Source organism: Pagrus pagrus (genome assembly GCF_965226575.1).
Source record: "Pagrus pagrus genome assembly, chromosome: 21".
NCBI lineage: Eukaryota > Metazoa > Chordata > Actinopteri > Spariformes > Sparidae > Pagrus > Pagrus pagrus.
Genome location: NC_140208.1, coordinates 11,767,839 through 11,790,818, shown reverse-complemented (window position 1 = coordinate 11,790,818; position 22,980 = coordinate 11,767,839). Strand labels below are relative to the sequence as shown.

The 22,980-nt window shown below is 42.6% G+C and overlaps 1 protein-coding gene across 3 annotated transcripts in view; it reads left to right on the top strand.

The window, feature by feature from the left end:
• The first annotated feature begins 1,546 nt into the window (after positions 1-1,546).
• afap1l2 (actin filament associated protein 1-like 2) overlaps positions 1,547-22,980 on the top strand; it is a 40,827-nt gene continuing 19,393 nt past the window's right edge. For 2 of the 3 annotated variants that reach the window (XM_084342212.1, XM_084342210.1), the window contains exons 1-4: positions 1,547-1,775; positions 15,731-15,859; positions 19,477-19,542; positions 22,299-22,390. In XM_084342212.1, the coding sequence (XP_084198338.1) occupies positions 1,760-1,775; positions 15,731-15,859; positions 19,477-19,542; positions 22,299-22,390 (303 nt within the window). In that variant the 5' untranslated portion in view covers positions 1,547-1,759. Of the gene's footprint in view, positions 1,776-11,189; positions 11,265-15,730; positions 15,860-19,476; positions 19,543-22,298; positions 22,391-22,980 lie in introns of those variants that run through there. The other variant, XM_084342211.1, reaches the window with a different exon arrangement.

The window sequence follows — 22,980 nt, the reverse complement described above, 5'->3', positions numbered from 1 at the left end:
GGGTCAGAATGTCAACAGGCGTCACAGCTGGTGTGATCCCATCAAGGATAGTCTCTAGTACTTACTCATATATCAACTTGTTTATTTCATTTTATATTTCCTCCTTCGTCTGTTTATGTACCAGCTCAGTGCTGCCTGATGTGTGCTGTTATGCTCTAGATATTTGTGTGTAATGGGGATGGGCTGGGGGGGCTTACATGGGTTTCTGATTTATTTAAAATGTCTGTAAATCTTTTTAAATCACTTAAAAAGTGCTATATGGATACAATTATCAATATATAACATGTTGTGTAACCTGTGTGCTAAAGGAGACAGAGTTCAGGCACACTTCTGATGCTATAGATAAAATCCTGACTCACAAACATGATCACGCCTGATCAGCTGTGTCTCTTTGTCCCAGCAGACATCATGAGCACGCCGCCTGATCAGAAGTAACATCTTCTGTGCCGCCCCTCACCCACCCTTGCTGTCTGCTGCAGTTCAGCCCGCAGAAAGTGTATCATTAACCAGCATCAGATGACATCACAGGACCACCACCTACCATTTCATGGAGCCAGGGGTTTATCTTGGGCGTGACTCCGGCAATAGAAACTAACCATGACCGAGTGGCACTCTGGTCCTACTTGACCACATAATCGCCCTGATTGTCTGAGCTGCAAACCAAGTGGAGGCTTTAACACAAAACACAGGGATGCACGCACAACGTGCGTTTTAATCATCTTCTGGAGAATGTTTTGTTTCTCTGCGTGACATTCCTCTCATACCTCCACCCGGTCACGGCTCTCCCACGGAGGTGCAGGGCTGCTCAGCAGGGAAACTTCACTTTTCTGGAAGCATTTTAGTATTGGCAAATATCAATGTGGTAATAATACAAACTCTGAAATGTTTCAACAAGCTGCTCTCAACTCAACTATTGTTTGAAGCTGGAAAGGTGGCAGGGTCCGCCACGTACAAACAAAGTAAAACAGTATGAGATTGTGTTATTTAAGCGCAGTTGTTTCTTCAGTTTATTCACTCTGAAAATGAAGAAAGTTTGTTTATTTAGACATAAAAAATCAGTCAGTCAATGTCTTCCCCAAAAACTACATAGTGCACCTTTAAGAAAAGCACTGACAGCTTGTGGGTATCCACATTAATAGTCTGCCATGTCAGAGTTTTGACCTCTGACACCGTTTTCTTGGACTTTTTACGCAAAAGACTAAACTTGTTTTCCAAGCCTTAATCTTTAAGAGATCTCGTGAATAAATTCCCAAACTCGAATTTCAAGATTAACAGGAAACAAACACCGGAAACGTGTGTGTTGATTTAAAGTTGTGCCTCGGGTGTTTGCTGCAGTTTTGTGGTTTTACGCGCAATTTAGCGCGCATTAGAGGATAAGAGAAGTTTGCAGGGTCGAGACACCAAACCGCGGTGCGTCCTGGATGCTGCATACTGAAGGGAGGAGGAGGTGGAGGTGGAGGAGGAGGAGGGGGAGGAGGAGGTGCGGCAGAGCAGATTTGGAAGAAGAGGAGAGCGCTGTTGTTCCGTCAAAACACACTGAGCCTGTCGAGCGCACAGACGGACAGCCAGTCAGTCAGCGTATTGTTGGAAACGGGAGCGCCGGGGCTGCATTCCTCAGAGGAAGAAGAAGAAAGAAGAAGAAGTTGTCGGCTGTCCCGTCGCCATCACTTAGAGAACTTCTTTTTTGGTGTTGTTGTTGGGATTGTTTGATTTTATGAGAGGAGGAAAGCGAGGGGCACGAAGGTGAAACTGCGAGGGAATGGAGAAGCACAAAGGTAAGAGGACACAGCTGCTGACTGCTGATACTTTCTGCTGATCAGTGTTTGTCACACTCGACTGTGTGCTATGTCATCTGAATCACACTCTGACATGTCTCTCTGAGTCACTTGCGTGTTGCCAGAAACCAAGATTCAACAGAATCTGATGTTTTTGCCATGTTTTCACACTTTTCTTTACCTGCTGCTCACCTGCACTTCTAAAGTCCCGAGACTTGAATGCACCCTGTGTCACCACCATGCATGTGAACATGTGTGGCTTATCCCCAGATGCCTCCCCTCCAAGTGGGCTCTGTAAAATAGTGTACACTGTGGCCACTGATGAATACCAATAGCAGCAACACTGTTCTCACGGCATTCCTCGCATTCCTGCGGTTATTTGTCCATGAGGGATGAGCAAGGACATTTAATACTTCCTGATAGACGTAAACAAAGAGTCTGAGCCAAAATGTTACTATAAGTAGATTGATTGCTGTCAGAACATCATAAGGAAGTCAAGCACGGGGAGGTTGGTTAGTGAGTTACTTAGTTGTCTTTGGACCTCAGCACTGATCCAGAGACACAACAGTGGAGTGGACACAAGAATCCCCCTCCTCCTGGTCTGGGTGCAGCTGGGTGAAGCAGCTTTGCAGGACCGAGAACAATGACGACTAGTCTATCACCACAACAATCATCACAATTTGCAAGGAAACATTCTGGTTCTCCAGCTGACTATCAGCCCGGTCTGTCCACTCCCACGCTCTCTGTGTGTGAGGGGGTTTTTATTAGCAGTGTGTGGGCTTTGGACTGGTCTGCGTTCATTTCATTCATTTGTTCATTCATCTATCAACATGTACCCAGAGCTGAAAATATCATTGGACTCATTGATGTGATGCTTGACAATGAATTAAAGGCGCAATATGCAAGATTTTTTTGTTTGAAAAGTTCAAAAATTAGTTAAAATTGAGTCTGGGTTCATTGGTGATGTGCATTTTTCGCTTCTTTTAGACATTTCATAGAGTGAACAACTGAGTTAATAAGATTAAAGGTGCAATATGTAAGAATTGGCCACCTGTCAAATTCATGCTCGAAAGCTGGTTAACAGGCTTAACTTCAGAGCTGCAGCCCTAATCACATGCAGTATCTTAGTATACACAGGTTAGATATCAATAAAATGTACAGTATGTGATGCATCTTGCTGTCATATTTCAGCTTTTTTGAGATTACTCACATTGTCCACCAGGGGCGCTGCAATGCTCCTGACTGTGTCTTAAACAAATCAAAGGTTAACTTCACCCATTTTACACAATAAAGTGTGCTTACAGGTGTTTAGCACCACTGCATATGTGGAAAAAGAAGTACAAAGCTTCAAAAGAAGCTGCATGTAATCTGATAAACTGCCTCCATTGTTGTCACTCAGTGGATAAGTTGCATTGTGGGTAATGTAGGCAATAACGCTGGTTCTGCTGTATCCATTTTTGATCATTTGTTTCAAAACTGTCCATATTGAGTCCAATGCAAGACCAGCAGACTGCTGTAGGCACCGCTCCTGGGGCCTACATTACCCACAGTGCAACTTCATCAGATTGCATGCAGCCTCCTCTGGAGCCACAAAAGACTTCATACTACTTTTTTTCACATATGTAATAGTTCTGTAACTTTAATTGGTGTAGTTGCCCTTTAAGTGTGGTTGAACTGCCCATACAGGATGTGTCAGTATTTATAGTGGTTTTGCAGCATTGTGGCATAAATGTGTTTCTGATCAGCTGATAAGAGTTGAAAGCTGGTTGCACTTTCTAAAATCACCACTGTTGGTTTAAGACGAAGGCCTTGAGCCAAACACATTATTTGCAGGGCAGGTACGGCGCGAGACCTGAGTAATGAGGATGTAATTCATGAGGGAAAAGGGAAAACGATGCAGGGCAGTGATTCTACGAGAGGGAGCTGGTGTGTGGGGCTCAAATAAGGACTGGAGTTTACTCTTTTGGCAGCTGTGTGCAGCGGCGCCAGGACACTGAATTAGATACCAACAGCCAGAGGCAGCCTGTGGAAGAGGTACAGTAAAGGGAAACATGGGAAAATCCGGGGAAGGCCAATGACAAGGCGAGGCATTGTATTCTGGGTTTGCTCCGTGTGTCTCAAACCTGACTCACACAGGTTTCATTCCAGAGAAGCACTTCAGAGGCTCACGTCACCGATTATCACACCTTCTGCCAGAGATGAGGATCGATCTCTGGCAGAGATGTGTTTGGTTTGAAAGACCGTCAGGCTGTGATGGGACATGTTTGAGAGACGTACCTCAGCAGCTCATCCAAGAGATGATAGGAGCACTTGGTGTAGCAATTAGTAGCCCATTGGTCACTTTGCCAAGCCTCCAGATGTTGATGTTTTAGCCCGGCAAATGTTTTAATAATCATATCGTCACTCTGACAAGGTTATGAATACACCAACCGTCCTGATCTCTGTTAATCAGCTGATAAATAAATGAAAGCCTCACATACATTTTTCATAACCATACCCTAGAAATGAACCACTGCCTAAATAATATACAAGTACATTAAAAGAAATAATTTAAAGTGTAATTTCTCTGAATATTCCCATAAACAGACTGGATATATTTGATTATTTTCATGCAGGATCCTGTCCAGTATTTATTATCTTCCTCTCCTTGTCAATCACTGCCCTCCACCGCACACCCTCGCTTGTTTTGCTTTCCAATGTTATGTTGGAGCCCACCGGTCTCCGGGTAGAGCGAGTCTACGCTGAATCCACCGTGCTGCTTTCACAGTCTCCGCAGCTGGGTTTCACCCAGAAAAATGGAGAGATCTATGGTGATGATGATGACTTTTTTCTTGCCTCCAGCGTCAGCCGTCTTCTCCAGCATTAATCTGACTCTGTGCTCGCTGCCAAAATACAATGTGAGACAAATGGAGACGGACGCGTTGACAGCCATTAATGAATGAGGGGGATCGTTCACACAAGCAGCTAGTGTTTAAAAGTTGACTGACTTTGTCTGGCCTTGAGAAATCGTGGAAGATATTAATGTCCTGTGGACAGCAAGACCAGAGGCTACAGCCACGCTAGCAGCTATGTGAGGCTGTATGTATTATGTCTTATGCCAAACTTTTCAGTTTCAGTTCCCTTGTCAGTGGTTTTAGAGGGTTTGACCTCCCATCAGCTCGGCAGAGGAAACGCTAAGACGTAGGCCATCCGGGCTGGCATGGGGTCCTCCGGTTCGGTTGTAAGTGTGTCGTGGGCTATACTTGCCAACGGGGGAGTGAGCGGAGTGTAATTCAGGAAGCTGGACTGGGCTATAAAAATGATGAAAAGAAACACGGTCTTCCTGATCCGCGGCAGCGCAGAGCTCCATGTGAGTTTGGCCCTTCTTGCCCTCTGGGTCTCGCTCTTCATTTACAGCACATCAAACGTGGCTTTGTTTATTGGATACAGGAGCTCTGGATCAGACTGGCATTGTGTTTTTTTTTTTTTTCTCACCAGGTAGTACTCTTTCAAAGGAAATGCAACTTAAGACAGGAGAACAGGAGCTTACTCACTTGTAATCACACACATGTGCACAGGCACTAGTTCTCACTCTCCCTGCAGCCCTCCTGGGCACTTATCTGTGGGATAATAACCAAGCAGAGGAGCTTTTATGTGGGTGGCTCCGAGGCGGCATTGCTAGTTAGTTTTTATTTGTCAGCAGCTGCTTCGAGTCTGTCGCTTTCTTTCTCATCAAGCCAAGACTGTGGAGCCTTGTAAAGCTAAAAAACATGGCCTCTAAAACAAAAAGCGGCTCATCACCAGACAGTACGTTAATTGAAAAGTGACTGATGATTAATGGCCACACAGAGTGGGATAGTATACATGCATATAATCCCCCCTCACATCAGAATATCTTGAGGATGATGCCTCTGAGTGTTGGTGGGGTCGTGTGGTGCGAGGTAATGTAAGGAGACAGGAGGATTGAAGGAGGCTGGAACCACACTGAGCCTCCTCTGCTTCGTGGCCCAGGGCTGAAACATTTTTCATCTCTGTGTGTGTTTGTGAGAAAAAACAGTTGGAGGGAGTTATAGACATGTGTGACTATCATTTCCTGTCAAAGATGGCTAACGTAATTGGTAGCTAGCCGTAGGGATGTTCGCAATTAGTCAGCCCAGTCGATTAAACACTACTACCCTAGGTAGTTGGTGCAAAAATACTACTAAGTTAACTTTTTTTTTTAACTTTTTTTTTAACAGATATACACATTTAACTTTACTTAGTTTGCACTGAAATGTCATGTCCTCTTCAAATGTTGCTTTATGAAAAAATGAGCATGTTAGCCTACTAACGGTTAACTGTTGCATCTGAGATGTAGGCCTAGTATGCGCAGTATTTTTTCAAACAATGCTTAACCATTATTGTTTAAGTTGTGCTCAATTTTGAATGTTTCCTGAATGTTTTGTTACTTTTAAGTTAGTTGACTAATCTAAGTTCAAACTTCTGCTTAAGTTCCAGGGAAATTCGTCGTTAGGATCGTCCCTAGCTAGCATACGTTCACTTTTCTGCATCAGTCATGACCTAAAAGCTACTAAAACTACTACTAACTACTAAAAGTATAAATACTTTTACTAGAAACTTGTTTTGGATATAAAAACATCTTTAAAGTGAAACTGAAAAAAGTCTCGAGCTTATGTTAGCAGACCCAAAGCTAACGTTAGCTACTGAATTAGCCTGAATTGTTTTTTTGGCCATGTGAGGGTAGCACAAAAAGCTGTAAACATACAGTTAGCTAATGTGTTTAGCAAACTGTTACCTATTTACACATTCAGCAGACACAAGGCAGCATTAGCATGGTTTCTATCCACCATCTAGCTCCTGAGGGAAATATCTGGCTCTTTAGCTGCTAAGTGCTGCGCTTTGTCCACTAGCTCGTTGCTAACTTTCTCTGCCTGCCTGTTGCATATACCATGTGGCGTATCGTGGGTTTATCTTACCTTATTTTGGCTCAAACAGCTGCTGACTGTTAAGAACACTCAACCCAAAAAATGAAGCTGCTGGTTGTAGAGCATCGTACGCATATTTACTCGACCCGTTGTTCATAAAGCAGCGTTAACAGATGACACTTTAAACTTTCACTTTCCATTTATGTCACCGTCTTCATCATCATTGCAGAAAGGTTATTGGCTTTTGTCTTTATTAACATTCCGGCCTATCAAAACTGTGATAGGACTGCAAACTGTTGTGCAGCTTGTTTCATTCGTCTTAATAATAAGTGCTGGTGTTGTCAACGTTTCATTTGTCATTAAAATGAGCCAGGAAGAGGCTGCAGCAAGAAAAAAACTGGAAATAAAGAAGAAAAGAAAAAAGAAATGTTATGTGTTAGAATTTAGATTATGAACATCTGTGTAAACGGCTGATTTATTTCTCGTGGACAAGTTTTTCTGGCATCATCCTCCAAACTTTTTTCATTTTCATTCTGCTCTTTGTCTCACTTCCCACATCTTTGACTTTGCTTTGCTCTCTCACACATACAAACGTCATGTCATCAACAGCCAGAATGCTGAACCTCCAGCTCGAGCCCCTTTTTCTGCAGGGACTACAGTAACATGCGCTGCATCCTAATCGAGATTGTTGCTCTAGTGCACCAGGGCCCCTTCCCATAAAAAAAAAGAGATTTACTTGGGATTTTTTGCAGCCCATTAGCAAGTTTCAGCTATGAGATGCTGATTTCTCCAAGGGCCGAGGTGTAAGCCTCGATATTACTGAGACAGCGCAGATCTAAGGATTGGGGGAAAAAAGAAAAGGGTGTTGGGAAAGATAAAGCGTGAGATGAATAAAGGCAGGATTCAATAGTTGGGGCAGAGGGAAGATGAAAGAGGAGAAACTTGAGAAAGAAAGTGGAACTAAACTTTATGAGTGACTTCTTTACAGCTTCTGTCTTCAGTATTTGCACCGTTGTAAAAGTTAACACTGGCTCAGTGTCTTAGGATGATCGGCTGCAGTGAGCCTAGTGCTGGTGTTTTAACATTGGCGGTAACTCTGCCCAAAGCCTGTTGCCAGTCGTACTTACCTTCACCATCCCCTTGTATTTTCTTCCTTATCTGACATCGGCGCCTCTGTTTCTTTTCATGTGGTTATCACATCGATCAAACCTGGTTACTATTGAACTGTGCCGTAGCAGCATGCCTCGAGCATATCTTAAAAACACTCCCAAAAATGAGTGTGCTTTAGACATAGGCTGCGGTACGGCAGTTCATTATTCCTCTCAACCAAACAGACTGAGTTTCTCTTCTCCAAATCGCGCAGGCAGCTGCTGTAGTGTCACAACAAGTGGATTCTTTAGTCTCCTCGGGCCCTGACCGACTGGACCACTGGACAACCTCAAGCTCCACCTACATCGAATTTTTTCCCACAGTCTGCAAACACTTCCTCTTTCTAGTATATAATCTCAGCCATGACCTCCTTTCTGACCTCGAGACTGACACAGATTTTATATTTGAACCACTATGCCACAGGGTCAGAGGTGTTGACATATATTCAATAAGCCAGTATTGATTCATTCATTTTTACCTTTGATTTTGAAACAACTGCTGATAGTGAAACCAGCTCCTCAGATATCGGACAGATGGGCCAGATAGTTTTAAAAAGCAGTGAGGGAGCCCATTTCTGTCTGACTGGAACAGCCAGTCCTGATCAGAGGATGTGGCCTGTCAACATCAGCTGCCACAAAAACCTAATTTTAGGGCCCAGACACCAAACCAACATAAAAAATCTAGGGACGACCAAAGAGGACTGTTGCGTCATCTCGACTCGCTTGAACCCACTGTAAAGACCTCAGCTGACAGCCAACTAGATTGTACGTTCTGCGTTGGCATGGGAGGAAATAACTCTCCTTACCACAAGGTACTGTAGCTGTGGTGTGTAATCGTCATTCAGAAAGGGAAAATGGAAGAGTCTGGATTGCAGACATACAAACCATTGTTTTGATAAAGCAGCCTTCGACGCCTCTCTCTCTGTTTGGTCACTTGTTGAGAATATGTCTGATAAAAAGACATTCAGAGATGAAAAATAAGAAGAAATGGTGTTAAATAGGTGAAATTGTGGAAACTACAGCACTGGGTTCAAGTGTTTTCTCTTCTCGTTCAATGATTCGCGAAGCCGAACACCCAATCAGAGTATTTTCTCTCACTGAAGGGCTCCGTTGCAGATTCAACATGCCCGATCGGCCGAAAAGAAGCCACCAATAGTCGACTAGTGCCAACAATGCGTGACACACCGCATACACTAGGGCCACGGATGTTTACCATCAGCCTGGTGTCAAGGCTCTTACGCAACCTTATTGTATCATGTGACTTGAAGTCATTCACGACTGCCTGGCTTCTTCCCTGTGGCAGCAAGTACCCATGTTTAACATAGATTCATCCTTCATCATCATTGTATTCTTTCTCATTCAGATTCAGGGGTTGTGGTGAGTTATAAGGAATTCAATGTTGAAGAAATGAAGCAACATCGGTGTGTGATGTTAATGGCTAACATGCTGTTTGTCTCAGATAAGCCAGCGATAACAACATTTGCAAACTCTTTATTATAGGTGAGGTTTTCCATTTGCATTCACAGACGCATCAAAAGCATGATTTGCCTGAAAGGTAAAGCTCAGGGAAATGTCGCCATTTGCTCTGATAAAAGGAGCTGTCTTGCTTTTAGCTTCACTACACTCTCGGTGTCCACTTCTACCCCGAGTTCCTTCGGTGTTTCTGTCAGACGCAGACGTCCCCTCCTCTGAAGTCATCAAGTTCACACCCGCTTTTTTTTATTCAGTTTCTACGGCAATAACACCCAAACACAGCTTGGATTAATCCAGCCGTGTCCACGCAGCCCCTGCCCCACAGCTGAACTCCGCATGCTGCAGGGAGTCAGACCAGCGCCTGCCAATGGGCGATCAACACCAATCAAATCGACGTTTGATCCTTCAATCGGTCCCTCGCTATCAGCCAATCGTCAGGCTGGGACGGACCAATCACACGTGGCACCTTCTTCCAGCTGTGAGCATTGAGACTGACCCAAAGGTTGGTGTCATCCATGTGTTTTCCCCTGGAAGTTTGGCGTGCGAGAGCCGTTTCCACCAAAGCAGAAGCGTCTCGACTCTGCGACCAATCCTCCAAACATGTTCGCTCACTGATTCCAGTTCTCCTTATCGCCACCACTTCCCTTTTAGGTGGAGTCGCAGCTCTGTTACAAGATAGTTTGTATCATTTGATGTAACTTTCAGTCTCCTATATCCACCAAATCATTGGTTTCTTTTAAAATGGAAATATGTAAGTGTCTTTTTCTTATTTGTAAGAATTTATATACATTTCAAAGCAGGTTTTGCTCTATTTCGATGAGGAATTGTTTGATTGTTTGATTGTTCAGACCATTTCTTGCTAAACACACCTTTGTTCTACCGGTAAAATTTTGTTAAGATGTTTGCAAAATGGAAATGACAATGAAAGTACAGTAGTCTTAAACTGCTCTGTCCAGGATGCCGGGGCAGCTGCTCAACCAGAGTGCCAAACAGATGAAATCACTTTCAAATAAACTGCCAGTTAAAGGCTGTCACGAGTAATGGTGACAGCTGTGTTGTAAACAAGCTTCATGAGTTTACAAAGTGCTTGCTCAAGAAAGAGAAAGATTGTTTTGCAGTCTGATTTAATATCTCTTCATTACTTAATTATGTTAATCAAGTAAACACTGCGGTTGCCAGTGCGAAGTCAGCATTCGGATTATGAAGATTTTTGCCCGCTGATGGCATATTATATGGCATATTCACTGCACCGGGCCATAAGGAAGACGTATTGACACCCTGTAGGATAGAGTTTGGCTTTTTTTTTCACTGCTGATCAAAGACGTAAACATGCTTGAGAGCGGCACAAATATTGCATCAGTGAAAAACTGGATTTTTCCTGGAGCGTGAATTGATAAGCTGGGATTTGAGGAGTTGTTTTCAAAACAGGACGGATGAAGGGAGATGATGAAACCTGCGAACGGGGCCAAGAAAAGATAGATTGAAGCACACAACAGTCAAGCATTTGAAAGATTTGAGGGTTTTTTTTGCTACTTAGAGGACTTGGGTGACAACTTAACGCTCGTGACGTGTCGAAGCTCAACCGGCCACAAGAGCAGCGCTCGATTCTTCTGTGTCGTCCCAAACGCTCATTGTTTCTGTAGCTTTGCTGTTGGAGGAGAGACTTTGGAGGGAGAGCTAATTAGATTCTCGTTAGATTATATTCACCCAGCATGTTTTCCAGGCCGATCCCACCGAGTAGAAGTAGAACCTCGTTTAACCTGGAAGCAAGTCTGATTGCAATGAGAGGCCATGCCTGCCTCGTTTAATTTGATTAAATGAAATGCTTGCGCCTGTCTCTGCTAAGATGTGGCCCGTTAATGTTGATGCAGGACCTCAAGCATCTCAGAATGAGAAAGGCTGCCAAGCTCCTGACAAGACCTCCTTGTTCAGGAGAAAATTTGTTCAAAATCACAAGGAGAAAGGTGGGACAGGACCAAGTCTTTTTTCATGTCTTCTTTTAACGGAGAGCCCTGATTCTCAAATGATTTTGACGTTGAATTTTTGAATGCTGGCCTATTTTTTGTCTATTTCAGTCCTCAGCTGACCTAGCTAGCCCACATATCCCCACTTACAAATAGAAGTAATGACTTACCCTTCTATGCTATCCAATATGCTGGTCCAATGAGCTAAATTTCACCCGTGATGTTAAAGGTGAGAAACACTGTTTTGAAATGCCAACAGTAAAGCATACATTTAAGTCATGGCTTGCTTGTCCAAGTACTTAGGCTAAGCTCAGGTTTAGCTAACATTCAATTTGCATTGATTTGCATAAAGACTGAAAAGAAAGAAAACACTTTGTTTGGAAGTGAACATGTGGTATGTTGTTAATTTAATCTGTACGTTAACAGAAATAAAGGAGTGTTTTTAATTTGAGAGAGCTAGGTTAGCAATTAATGCTAGCTATTCAACTCCTAACCTTATAGCTCCAAACTTAACACGCAGATATGAAAGTAGTATCGATCTTTTCATCTAACTCTTGTGTATTTTCCAAAATGTCCAACTTTTCCTAGTAAAATGTTTTCCGCTTTACTTTTGACTCGGTAAGTTAGCTTAAAAGGAAAATAAGTTAAGATGAGTGACCCATATAACTTAGTATACTATCATACAACGCTGATTGAAGGAACATTTTTTATGCTAACTGGGGATAATACTGCAACAGTTCACTTATTAACATTATTAGTTACACATTAACTTAAAGGTGCAATGCATTATAATTGGCCACCTGTTGATTTCAAACTACAAACAGATAAGAGGCAGCATATCGGCAGAGTAACCGCTAACTGCTGATAACTGTAGCTGCTGTTAGCTTGTTAGCTCAGTTAGCAGTGCAGCTAGCTGTCCGACTAGCTCCATCAAGTCCACCCAGACTGGAAGCTCAGAGCACCAGGGGAGTATTGGTGTTCATGCCACTAGCACAGGAGCTTTGGGCTAGCCAGTTAGCATGCTAACTTCACATTCTGTCATTTTACATGACAATTCCTACATATTGCACCTTTAACTGTGTGTGCTTTAGCCTTCTGAGGTTCAGTTCGTGTCTATTTTTAACGTCCCTTCAATGAGATCCAATAAAGAATATATATTACATATATTATACACTGTTTTAAGATGCATGAACACGTAGTTTTCCATGCACAGTGAACATTAAACTTTTGACTTGACAGGAGGCTAGCAGTTGTGCTCGAAGGCCGTCAAAGACTAAAACGAACATGTGTAGTCCAGATGCACAGATGCGCTCAAAGACATTCTGATTAAATTTAGATTCTGTTGGTTATTTTTGGAATAAACTAATAAAAGGAGAGTTCAGCCAGACTGAAGGAATTTGCCGTCTTCGATCGATCCCAGCCAGGGTCAGACAAGGTAAACACATGGAGAAAGAGCTGAAAATAGTAGCTGCAAACTCTGCAGGAAACATTTGTTCTCTGATCTCAACTTTTTGCCTTTGTGTTGCAATGTCATGGAAGATTCCTCTAAAACCTCAGCCAGTGTTTTTAGTTTAAGGCTCAGTCTCTGTCTTTTATCTGAACCTAATCAGGCAGAAATCAAACAAAACCTTTGTTGGTTTTTCTTGATGATAAAGCGAACCAGGAAGTAAAGCTTCAGGCACGAGGAAGAGAAATTCCCCTCATGCATGATGAAAACTAACGTGGTTATTGACACAAGCTTCATTCTTTGTATTCTGTACTCTTTATTCTTACCTGCTCTTGTTTAGTGTGTTTTAATGGCACCGCAAATGCATTCACGTAACTCAGAACACCGTGACGCTCTGGCCGGCCGATGGTCTCTCAGATTCCCTTTGGCAATTCTACAGAAAGTGAATTGTTTATGCTGCGGAGGCTGCGGTCACTCACTGGATGTGCAGTGGGCGTCTGGCCAACCCGTAGCCCACAGAGACGGCCCGCTACAGACCTCCCCGTCCTGTCAGCTGACTCCGTTTCCCAGGGTCCCCCAATCCGAAAGGCCATCGGAGTCAATCTTTGCAAACACACAAGGAGGAGAAGCTGGAAAAATGTTTAGATTCGTACTGAGCAGCCAAACATTAGCAGCTAAACAACTTTTGTAATGTGGTTTTAATCATTTAAGCAACATTTGGACTTAGAAAGAGTTTTAAAGGGATCTTTTTGATTGTGTAAGCTGATTTTAATTACTTTACATCCACTTTGAGTCTCTTGGTGTGTGTCTCTATATATGTCAGGAACTAGTGATGTTTTCCATGGTGCAGGTCCTCCCACCACGGGGCCTCTCAGCAGAAGTTGACTCAGCTTGAGCAGGAGTCATTAAAAACACCAAGCTCTGGGAAAGCCTCTCGTCATCTCCGAGAGGCAAAGATTACCGGAGTCTGACACCTTATTTTGCAGAAATTTCCACCCATTGCGGAGGTTCTTTGATGTGTGGGAGTGTAGGAAGAAGGAGGGGAGAGGTCATGAGCGTCCTCCCCCTGCGAGGCACAGTCAGTGATCAGTTTGAGCCGGAAGGAGCCACTAAAACTGACTAACTGACAGTTTTAAAAGAGTTCAAACAGAGAGGAGTTAGTTTACTCTCCTTATCATAGTTGTCTGATTTGTGTGTTGTTTTATGGGGATTAGAGTTCAATCCTTAAGAAGAGCCAAAAGATTATAACATACGAGGAGTTTGTTTTGACTTTTAACTTTAATTTCAGTTTTAGTTACAGCATGATGTGTCCAGTCTAGAGTTTTATTAGTTTGCCCGTGTTCATGTAATGTCTGAAAATGACTTTTTAGTGATGTAGTAAAAGCCCACTCACAAGCTTCTACACTGCAGAGGGACTTTCCTGCACTTCACTTGTCTCCAAGGTGCACAGAGATGGAGAATATAAGAGCTAAAAGTTAAGCAACCTTTACATCTACAATAGATTTACATTAAAAGCACAAGACAGATGAAGACATATGAGTATTTGCGGAGGCGATGATCCATTCTAGTTTAATTTTAGGGTCTGAAATTAATAGTTTTGGAAAATACACTTATGCTATTCACTTTCTTGCTGAGCATTAGCCTAGATAAGTAGATTGATACCACTGTCATGTCTAAAAAGTACTGATTTAGATTTAGCTAAATAATTGTGACTACCTTTGGCTTTTCCACACGTTAAAATGATGTGCACTGGACCATAAAAAGTCCAATACAAGAACAAAAGTGTGAGGAACAGATTAAATGTTGTGTTTGTCTGCTCTATTACATGTTAGCATGTCCAGCTAACTAGCTTCTTACTTTCAGCAGCTAGCCTACCTAACCGGGGGATACTACCGAGGCTGAGGAGATAACTCTACTGTGCTGGAAAGTAGGCTACTGTATCAGAGTTTAAGCTAACGTTAGCCCAGCCAGATCTGTCTTCTGTTTTAACCCTTAGAGAGAGCTAGGCTAGCTGCTAACGCCTGTTTCCATTTTTTATGCTAGGCTAAGCTATTTTATAGGTGTATTTTGTTTAATTTTGACTTTTTGGATTTTTTGATGGTGATTTTGGATAGCACTACAACAGTTTACATAACTAATTACATTGTACCTTAACTGTATGTACTCATGACTGTGTGGAAACAAGCATTTAGCTGATGATAGTACAGAGACCCATCTAAAAATACATCAGTAGGTAGCGGCGTGGGCTTCTTTCTGTGGGGGATTTCATACATTCCAGTATCTAAGAGCAGTACCACCCCCCCTCTGATATGAGCCCCACCTTTCCATTTAATAAAGTCTCTCTTCTTTATCCCCCTTCTGTCTCGTCTTTTTTGCCGAAGCGCTCACACACTGAGGCCCACTGTAGCAAGGGGCCTATTCATGAGGCCGAGAGACAGCGAAGGGAAACACAAAGAGCTCCCCACACAGTGAAGAGGGCTGTGAGCTCAGCGCTGACCCCTGAAGGATGTGTGTGGGCTGCACCCAGACACGGTGGCCCTGCCGACTAGGGGCCCGGGCTCCTCCTCTCCTCTGGACTTGACCTTTCACTAAACTCGCGCGACTCCCAAAACAACCTCAAACAAGACTCGCAACTGTCAATAGCAGCAGCGGGAGGAGAGTAATGACTGAATGACATTAAGTCTGAATGGTTATCGAGTGTTGCCAGCTGAAAACCTCTGAAGAGTCTCTCCCATGTTAAATGTTGGCAGCCCGAAGCGCGCAAGAATGAAATAGCGAACAAACTAGCTGCTGAATTTAGTGTTAAAAGACGAGTCCTTGACTTGAACTCCCTGCTCTCAGCCATAAATTTAAGTGTAATTTTCTGAATATTTCTTCCCGGAAACTTCACAGGCTTTATATCGTTCCTCTTTCTCTGGTGGGGATTGTGACACTTCTGGTCTACAGCCATTGTTTTAATAAGGAATTTTTTTGATTTCTATTTTGCCTCTGAGACCTTCTTCTCTGTCTGTGCTTGCAGTGCTGGACCAGCTCCTGATGGAGCTCCACCGCTTCCTGCTCATCCTGGACAAGGAGACCCTGAGTGGGAACGCCACCGTCCAGAAGGGCTTGCTCTCCGATCTCCTCCAGTCCTACAGAGCCTCCAACGGTATGAAGGAAAAAACTCAGATGTCTGTAAAGACCCTAACCCCGAATCCGAACCCTAACCATGTAGTTTCTCTTGCCTAACCCTAACCAAGGTGCCTGACGCTAGAGGGGTAGGTAATGTGTCATAGTTCGAAGCTCAAGGGAACTGATCAAACTGCAGAATTTGACGAAGTGGAAGTGAGAAGCGAATACCTACAAACGATCACATCAGTGTCTTTCAATGCCCTTTGAATGACTTTATATTAAAAACATATAATTTGGATTGGACTCGATTGAGGAAATGCAGTTCAGAAACTGCACGACCGAATTCTCAATCTAAATCGATTCAGGAACTAACTCGTGGGTATTTTAGGGAAATTCTGTTTTCATTTTTGGACATGTGCGACTAAAATAGACAAGGAGGAAGTGAGCTGAGGAATTGGAAACTTGAGATGTTATGACACCTCAAAACTTAATAGTGGTATTAGGGGTAGCATTGTTTTTTAAACAAGTGCCTGGATATAGTTAGAAGTGTGAAAGAGACTGGAACAAGAGAGTCAACCAAAGACACTTTTGAACACCTTTTATTTCAACATTTTGTATTGCAAACACCCCAAAATGAGAAAACTGAAAAAAGGCCTCTTGAGTTTCCCCACAAAGGTTTGCTCAAAGACACTACATTCCTTGTATTTCAATGAATTACAATCTTTCATTCCTCAGAGTGATACAATCTCGTCTGCTCTGTTATGACTTGACGTTTGCCTCCAACGAATGTTTCTGGAGAGTCGCTGCAGGGTTCCAGCTCTAGGAAAAGAAAATAAGTAAATATTTGCATTTGATAATATATTACATCGGCAAAGCTCTCAGACCCTAATGGCACTTTGAATTGAAGGCGCGGTCAGCTATTGAGTATGTTATTGTCTAAAGGTGCAGTATTAGCAAGAAATCTGTGAGTAAGCTCATTTCAGAAGAAGTCCCCAAACATTTCCCCGCTTCCTTATTTCTGTTTCCTAATGTTGTGGTTGGTGATTACACGACAGTTTAATCGGCTGAGGTTTGACCACAGATAATGATAACTTTACATTTAAAGGCTTTTGATGCAAAGCGCCTTATGTAACACGTGGTCATGCCCTGCCTTTCCCACAATTCAGTGAGCTGATGCTGTTGGCCGTTTGGCCCGAGCGGAGCCATCAAGCAGCCCGCTCTGGTATTATTCTGCTCTTGCAAACTCCGCGTAACCACCATGTTATAATAATACTCTTGCAGGCTTCTATTAACAAATACATTCGGGACCATTTATCCCATTTTGGTGGCTGAAAACCACACTGCGGCGGGTGAATTGAATATTTCTGCCTGCATTTCTACTTTGCTTGCAAAACGATCAGATCTGCGGTTATTAGTGTAATGCTTACAAGCAAGCTACATAATCAGAATCAAAGTGGCTCTTGCTCCATCTTAAAGTGACGCACGGCCTGTTAACGCATCCTGTCAAACAGCTAAAGACGTGTTTGTTTTTCTTGCTCGCTGGCTCCGACACTCAACATGAAAATGCGGCGACCGCCGGTGGGCCGGTGTGATTTACGGTGCCTGGAAGTCAAGTTAGTTACGATGTGAACCAGTGCTGCGCTGGGCCGCGTCCAAGTTTTAAGCCCTTAGGTGTGTGATTAAGTGGGAATAATGAACGGCTGCTGCAGCTCCTTCACAAGGCTGCAAAACTTTTTATATTTTGATCCAACTCATTTGTATTCACTGACACTTTTTGATTGAAAAAGCCAGTATGGGTCTTTGCTATTCCCTCCCTGTCTTCCTCCGCCTCACACACACACACCAGCAGTCATGCTTTTCCATGTTCAGGTCCTGGACTCGTCTCTTCGTACTTCCTCTCCCGGCTCCAAGCTGTATCATTTTTCCGAAGCTGCATTTATCCTCCGGGGACACTCACTTCCTTTGAGCAGCGTTTTATAAATAGCATTTCAAACTCCGTTCCCCCGAAAAATCTGTTTTCACTGTACAGGCAAAACATCGTTTCACTCTGCTGTTGTTTGGTTTCACCTCACGATATCCATTTCAAAGGGAGAAACCTTCTCCAGAGTATCAGCCCCGATGTGAGAGTTCTGTTTGATTTCCTCTCGGGGTATCGTCTTAGTCAGCTGAAATATTTAATTCAATGGAGCAACCTTTCTCCGGAACAAATTCCCATAACAGGTTACAGTAACCAGCTGGAAACTGCCATGCCAAAACCGCAGGGTTTATTGTTCGAGTAAAGACATTCATTCTAACTGTTTATGTGGCAATGTTATGGTGATGTCTTTGCCAGCTTGTAATTACTCCACCATGTTAGGACCAACGTTAAACCAAACACAGTCCTTTTCTCACTGAGCTGACTTCAGCGTCGGCGTATGACACGAGGTTTCATCATCTCCGCTCATTTCCTAAATGATACCATTGCTCGCGCTGACCTGTAAATATTGACTCTGGGGTTCATAGAGAAGTCAAGTCCGGTCTCTAATGATGGATCTGATCAAGCGCTTGAACTCCTAATTTGTGCTTTTATTGTTGTCACAGGAAACTACATCAATTATTATGATATTTTCTGGTTTTCGCTTTAATCTGAAAGTACGCTTTCTGAGTTTCAGACTTTTTTTATGCCCATATTGGATAAAAAGAAATGTACGGGCCACTACGGGTTTTAAATTTAAAGCTAAACTATACTTTTGATTATGATGTAAGCTCTTTGGAGGTCTAGACTCGTCTCAGGAGCTCCGTTTGTATATTTAGTTGTACAATATTCAAAAACTTCAAAGATACGAGTGACACAGTGCTCTATCTGTGCAGGAAAGGAGCGCTCTGACTAATGTCCGATGAATGCCGGCCACGGTGAAAGTGGGTGTCAATAATGGGCCCATCTGTCGGCACAATGGGCCACTTGTTCCGGTCAAGTTCCCCTGTCATCCTGGACTTTTGACAAATGTGATGAAAGTTTTTTTGGCACTAAGGTGGAGTCAGAATCTCCCATCGGTGTTTACAAGTAAATTCCAAATGCACGCTCGTCTAGTGATCGTATACAGTTAAGTCGCCGTGCGTACGATGCACTGAGAGGTCTTTCTCAAAGCTGTTTACCAGAGCGAAAGTTTTGAGCTGCTACAGTTACATGAGCTTTTATAGCATGTGTTTTTTTTAAGATAATAGGTATAAAAACGCTCAACCCACGGAGAAAAGCAAATGAACAACAAAGCATTTAAACATTTTCAAGTAGACAACCAAAATAAAAGTATAAACCTGGAACTGAGCACAATATGTGACCTTTAAAATAAAATTGAGTTTGATGACAAATTATTCGAAGGAAATGTGGAATACACTATAATATATAACTGTGCATAGGCTGTAGAGGTGCAGCAATTTAGACATCCGCCCTCCTTTTATTACTATTATTAAATGTAGAGACTGTAGCAGAACATCTAAAGAATACCTTCAGTGTTATGCTGCAGATGCAAAACTATGGTACATACTTGTCGAGCGGTATTTAAATTCAGTTCCTTCAGTTTAACACGTTGTTTGTGGTAACAACCCACAAAGTAAAACTTTCTGTGCCGAAGCATGCCTTCTGTTAACCACCTTCTGTTGTCTCTGCTGTCACAGGTGCTGACGAGGAGTATATCTACATGAACAAAGTCATTGTTGGTGGGAAGGACAAAGACGCCAAAGGTGTGAGTTTCAAAAGGTTCCACTCAGAAGTGTGATACTGATACTATTATGTATTCTTCCTGTTGAAAACAAGGGACAATAACATGTGTTTGATGCTAATTAGCAAACGTTAGCATGCTAACACCCTAAACTGAAGATGGTGAGCAGGGTTAACGTTACACCTGCAAAAATATCAACAAGTTCGAACTTTTGAGCAAGCTATGTAGCATGCTGATGTTAGCATTTAGCTTAAAGCGCTGCTGTGCCTGAGTAGGGGACACCGGGGGCGATGGAAACGCTGTGGTACAACGCAACGTTTGACTTCTTGTGTTTCAGTGAACATTGTCACTCTAACCTTTAATGTAAAAAGCATTTGATGACTGTCAACAAGTAGAGCACAGATACAAGTTACCTACAAAAAAATTGAATCCAAATAGTTCAAGGGGATTTTCGAGTAATTACATTAGAACCAAAAATTGTTACAATACCCCCCCAGTCTCCCCTTCAGCCTCACAGAGCCTCTAGCATGGATGCAGACTATCAATCTTGTTAGAAGAGACTCATCCAATTAGTTAGCATTTCTGAGTCAATCATCATAGTTCACAAACAAGTCATTTTACATTCCTTTCGATTATACGATAGTCTACTTGAAATAAGTATCGTAGTACATGTTTAATCCGTTTGAAAGGGCTCCTACTTGTAGTTGGAGGTTGTCCAAGTGGGTCAAACATAAGTGCACACTTGTTGTGTTGTTGCACCTCATATTCAATTTGCCATGATTCAAGTCAACAGCAGACAGAAGACCGAATAAGCTGCCACAAAGCACCCTCTCCCCCCACCGCAGCTCCCCCACCTCTCTCACCCCCATTTCCTGTCTGTTTCTTCGTAGCTGCTCACCATCTGAGACTGACCTGTTTTGTTTGGACAGAGTTGAAGAATGTGGTTTCAGCGAGCACTAGACTTAACACACATATTTTCAGCAGCGACGCTAGCAAAGCCACAGGTTTTCTTTCGCAGAGGCTGATGGAAATAGGGGGGCTGAGATGTGAGCGTGGAGGTCTCTTAAACATCGATCATGTGGTAAACCTGATCGTTTTGTTGCAGTGACAGACGTGTTAGACCCCGGTGAAACACTGTCAGTCAAAGAAAAGACGATTTTCTTGCAGTCATCTTTTTGCTATTGCAAGCTCGGTCTGTGGGAACACCTCAGCTCAACTCGCAAGTCCTGAGCAACAAAGTCATGAGATCCACATGTCCCAGCCCTTTTTTCTTTTCCCTATCTAAAGGATGTTGTGGAGCTGAGTTCATGCTCGAGACAGTGAGAGATAAACTAATGGATATGTGACCGTGTCCAAGCTCTGCACTTTCATGTCGATTCCACATATCAGCGTTCAAGTAGAAACTAGGTGAAAGGGTTGAGGATAGAGGAAGTAGCAAACAATGGCCAATGAATAGTATTAGCAGTTAAAGCATCATCATTCCAACCTCAAGAGGTCAAGAGTACCAAGATAAGAAAGCCTTACAAAACTGTCTACTTTTTGCTACCTACTAGATGACTGTACCTCTTCACAAGTGGACAAAAATTCAAGGGAATAGTTTTTTGCTCTCCTGCAAACACGATACCACTCTCGCATCTCCCTCTTTGCTAAATATTAAGCTACGGCCGCAGCAGAGCGTTAGCTTAGCTTAGCAGAAATGCTGTCAGCAGTGGTAAATAAATAGTCTGACTTTGTCCAAAGGTAACTAAATCTTCTTACCGGCACCGCTCAATGATTAACAGGTCATGCCAACATTGTCTGAAAAACAGATTAGCTCAAGGCTCAAGCCACGGATGTTTGTTCACTAGCTAACGCAGGGAATGCATGCTCGCTAGCTAAAATTTTGACAGGAAAAGAGAAGAGAGCGCCTTTTCAGTCCAAAGGCACGAAACATAAAAAGCTTCCTGGTTTACTACTTGGTTATGTGGCCCAGTGAATATGCACAGTACTGTTTCCCACCCTTGAGTCCCCGCTCGACCCCTAAACTTAACACCAAGGACTTTGAAATCGCTTTTCTTGGCTCGAGGAAAGTTTTGCAAATATAAAACCTCCATGGAGCAAAAATTCATGAGAGAAAAACAGATTTTCAGACGTGTCTTTTATAATGATGGTCTATGGAGAAAATGCTTTTTGGGGCCACAGGGGAACTACTGCAGCAATACCGCGAGTGGCCACTGGGTAAAATCAGCACCAGTCACCGTATCCGTATAAGTCTAAATAATTAATTCATGATCAACATTCATACAATTTGTATTTTTTATCATTTAAAAAGAGCAGATCTTAGACCAACAGGGAAGCAGAGCATTGTACTGCTTGCCCATTGTTAATTAAAGGGCAAATCCACTGAAAAACATCATCCTGTCAATGCAAAGTCTTCTTTAATTATCTTGATCCTGTGTGTGTTTTGTGTAATGGGGTTGTTGCTACCATACAAATGCCTCCCCTGTATTTGGGTTATGTGGTCACTGTAATTTTAACAATGAAGGGTCTGTGCTCACAGCGAGGGTGAGGGATCCCAGGAAGTGGTGATATGTATAGAAGACATCTGGACATCTGGAAATAGTTTTGAATACAAAAAATAAAAAAAATGACAGAATTTTGGATTTGCTTTACGAATCGGTTCTTTCGTTTATCCTTAATTCCTGTAAAGTCATTTCACAACAGTCAGTATAAAGTGTACAAGTTAAGATCTCTGTTATTCACTGACCTCCCACTCCACTCTGTGTTTTCATGACCTAGATGACAGAGCAGACGCCCTGGTCAATGGAAAAGCAGGAAAATATGTCCCCGTCCCACAGAAGAGCCTTCCCGACCTGCCGCCCCCCAGAGCAGTAAGTGATTACCAGCTCGATTTCATTAGAGCAGATTATCATGTGAAATGATTTGGCTTAACACACACTGCTTAGTGAGCCTCTGCCACTGTGACGGGAATGGTAATAGCATAATTGACCCCAGTAGGGCTGCTGAACTCGATAAAGTACATGGGAAAGTTCAGTGGAAAGTATGATATTCAGCAGTATAAAGAAGGAGCCCAAAGACAAATTCCAACTTAAAGGTGCAATATGTAGTTTTAGGGAAGAAATGTTTAAATTGACTGATTATTTATGCCTAAATACACATAATAAAACAAACTCTCTTTGCTTTTATGACTGAATAAGCTGAATAAACATACTGACCTTAAGGGACCACAGAATGTCATACTGTTTTACTTTGTTTAGATCTGGCGGACCCTGCCACCTTTCTAGCTTCAAACCTTATTTTCCTCAGAGAACAGCTTGTTTTTCAGTTATGGAAAAAAATAAATATTAGTATTATTGCCTCGTAAATATTGTTAATATTAAAATTAAGAGTTCAAATGTTTTCTGCAAAACTACACAGTGCCCCTTTAAAAAATACAGATGAGCATAAAGTATGGATTGAT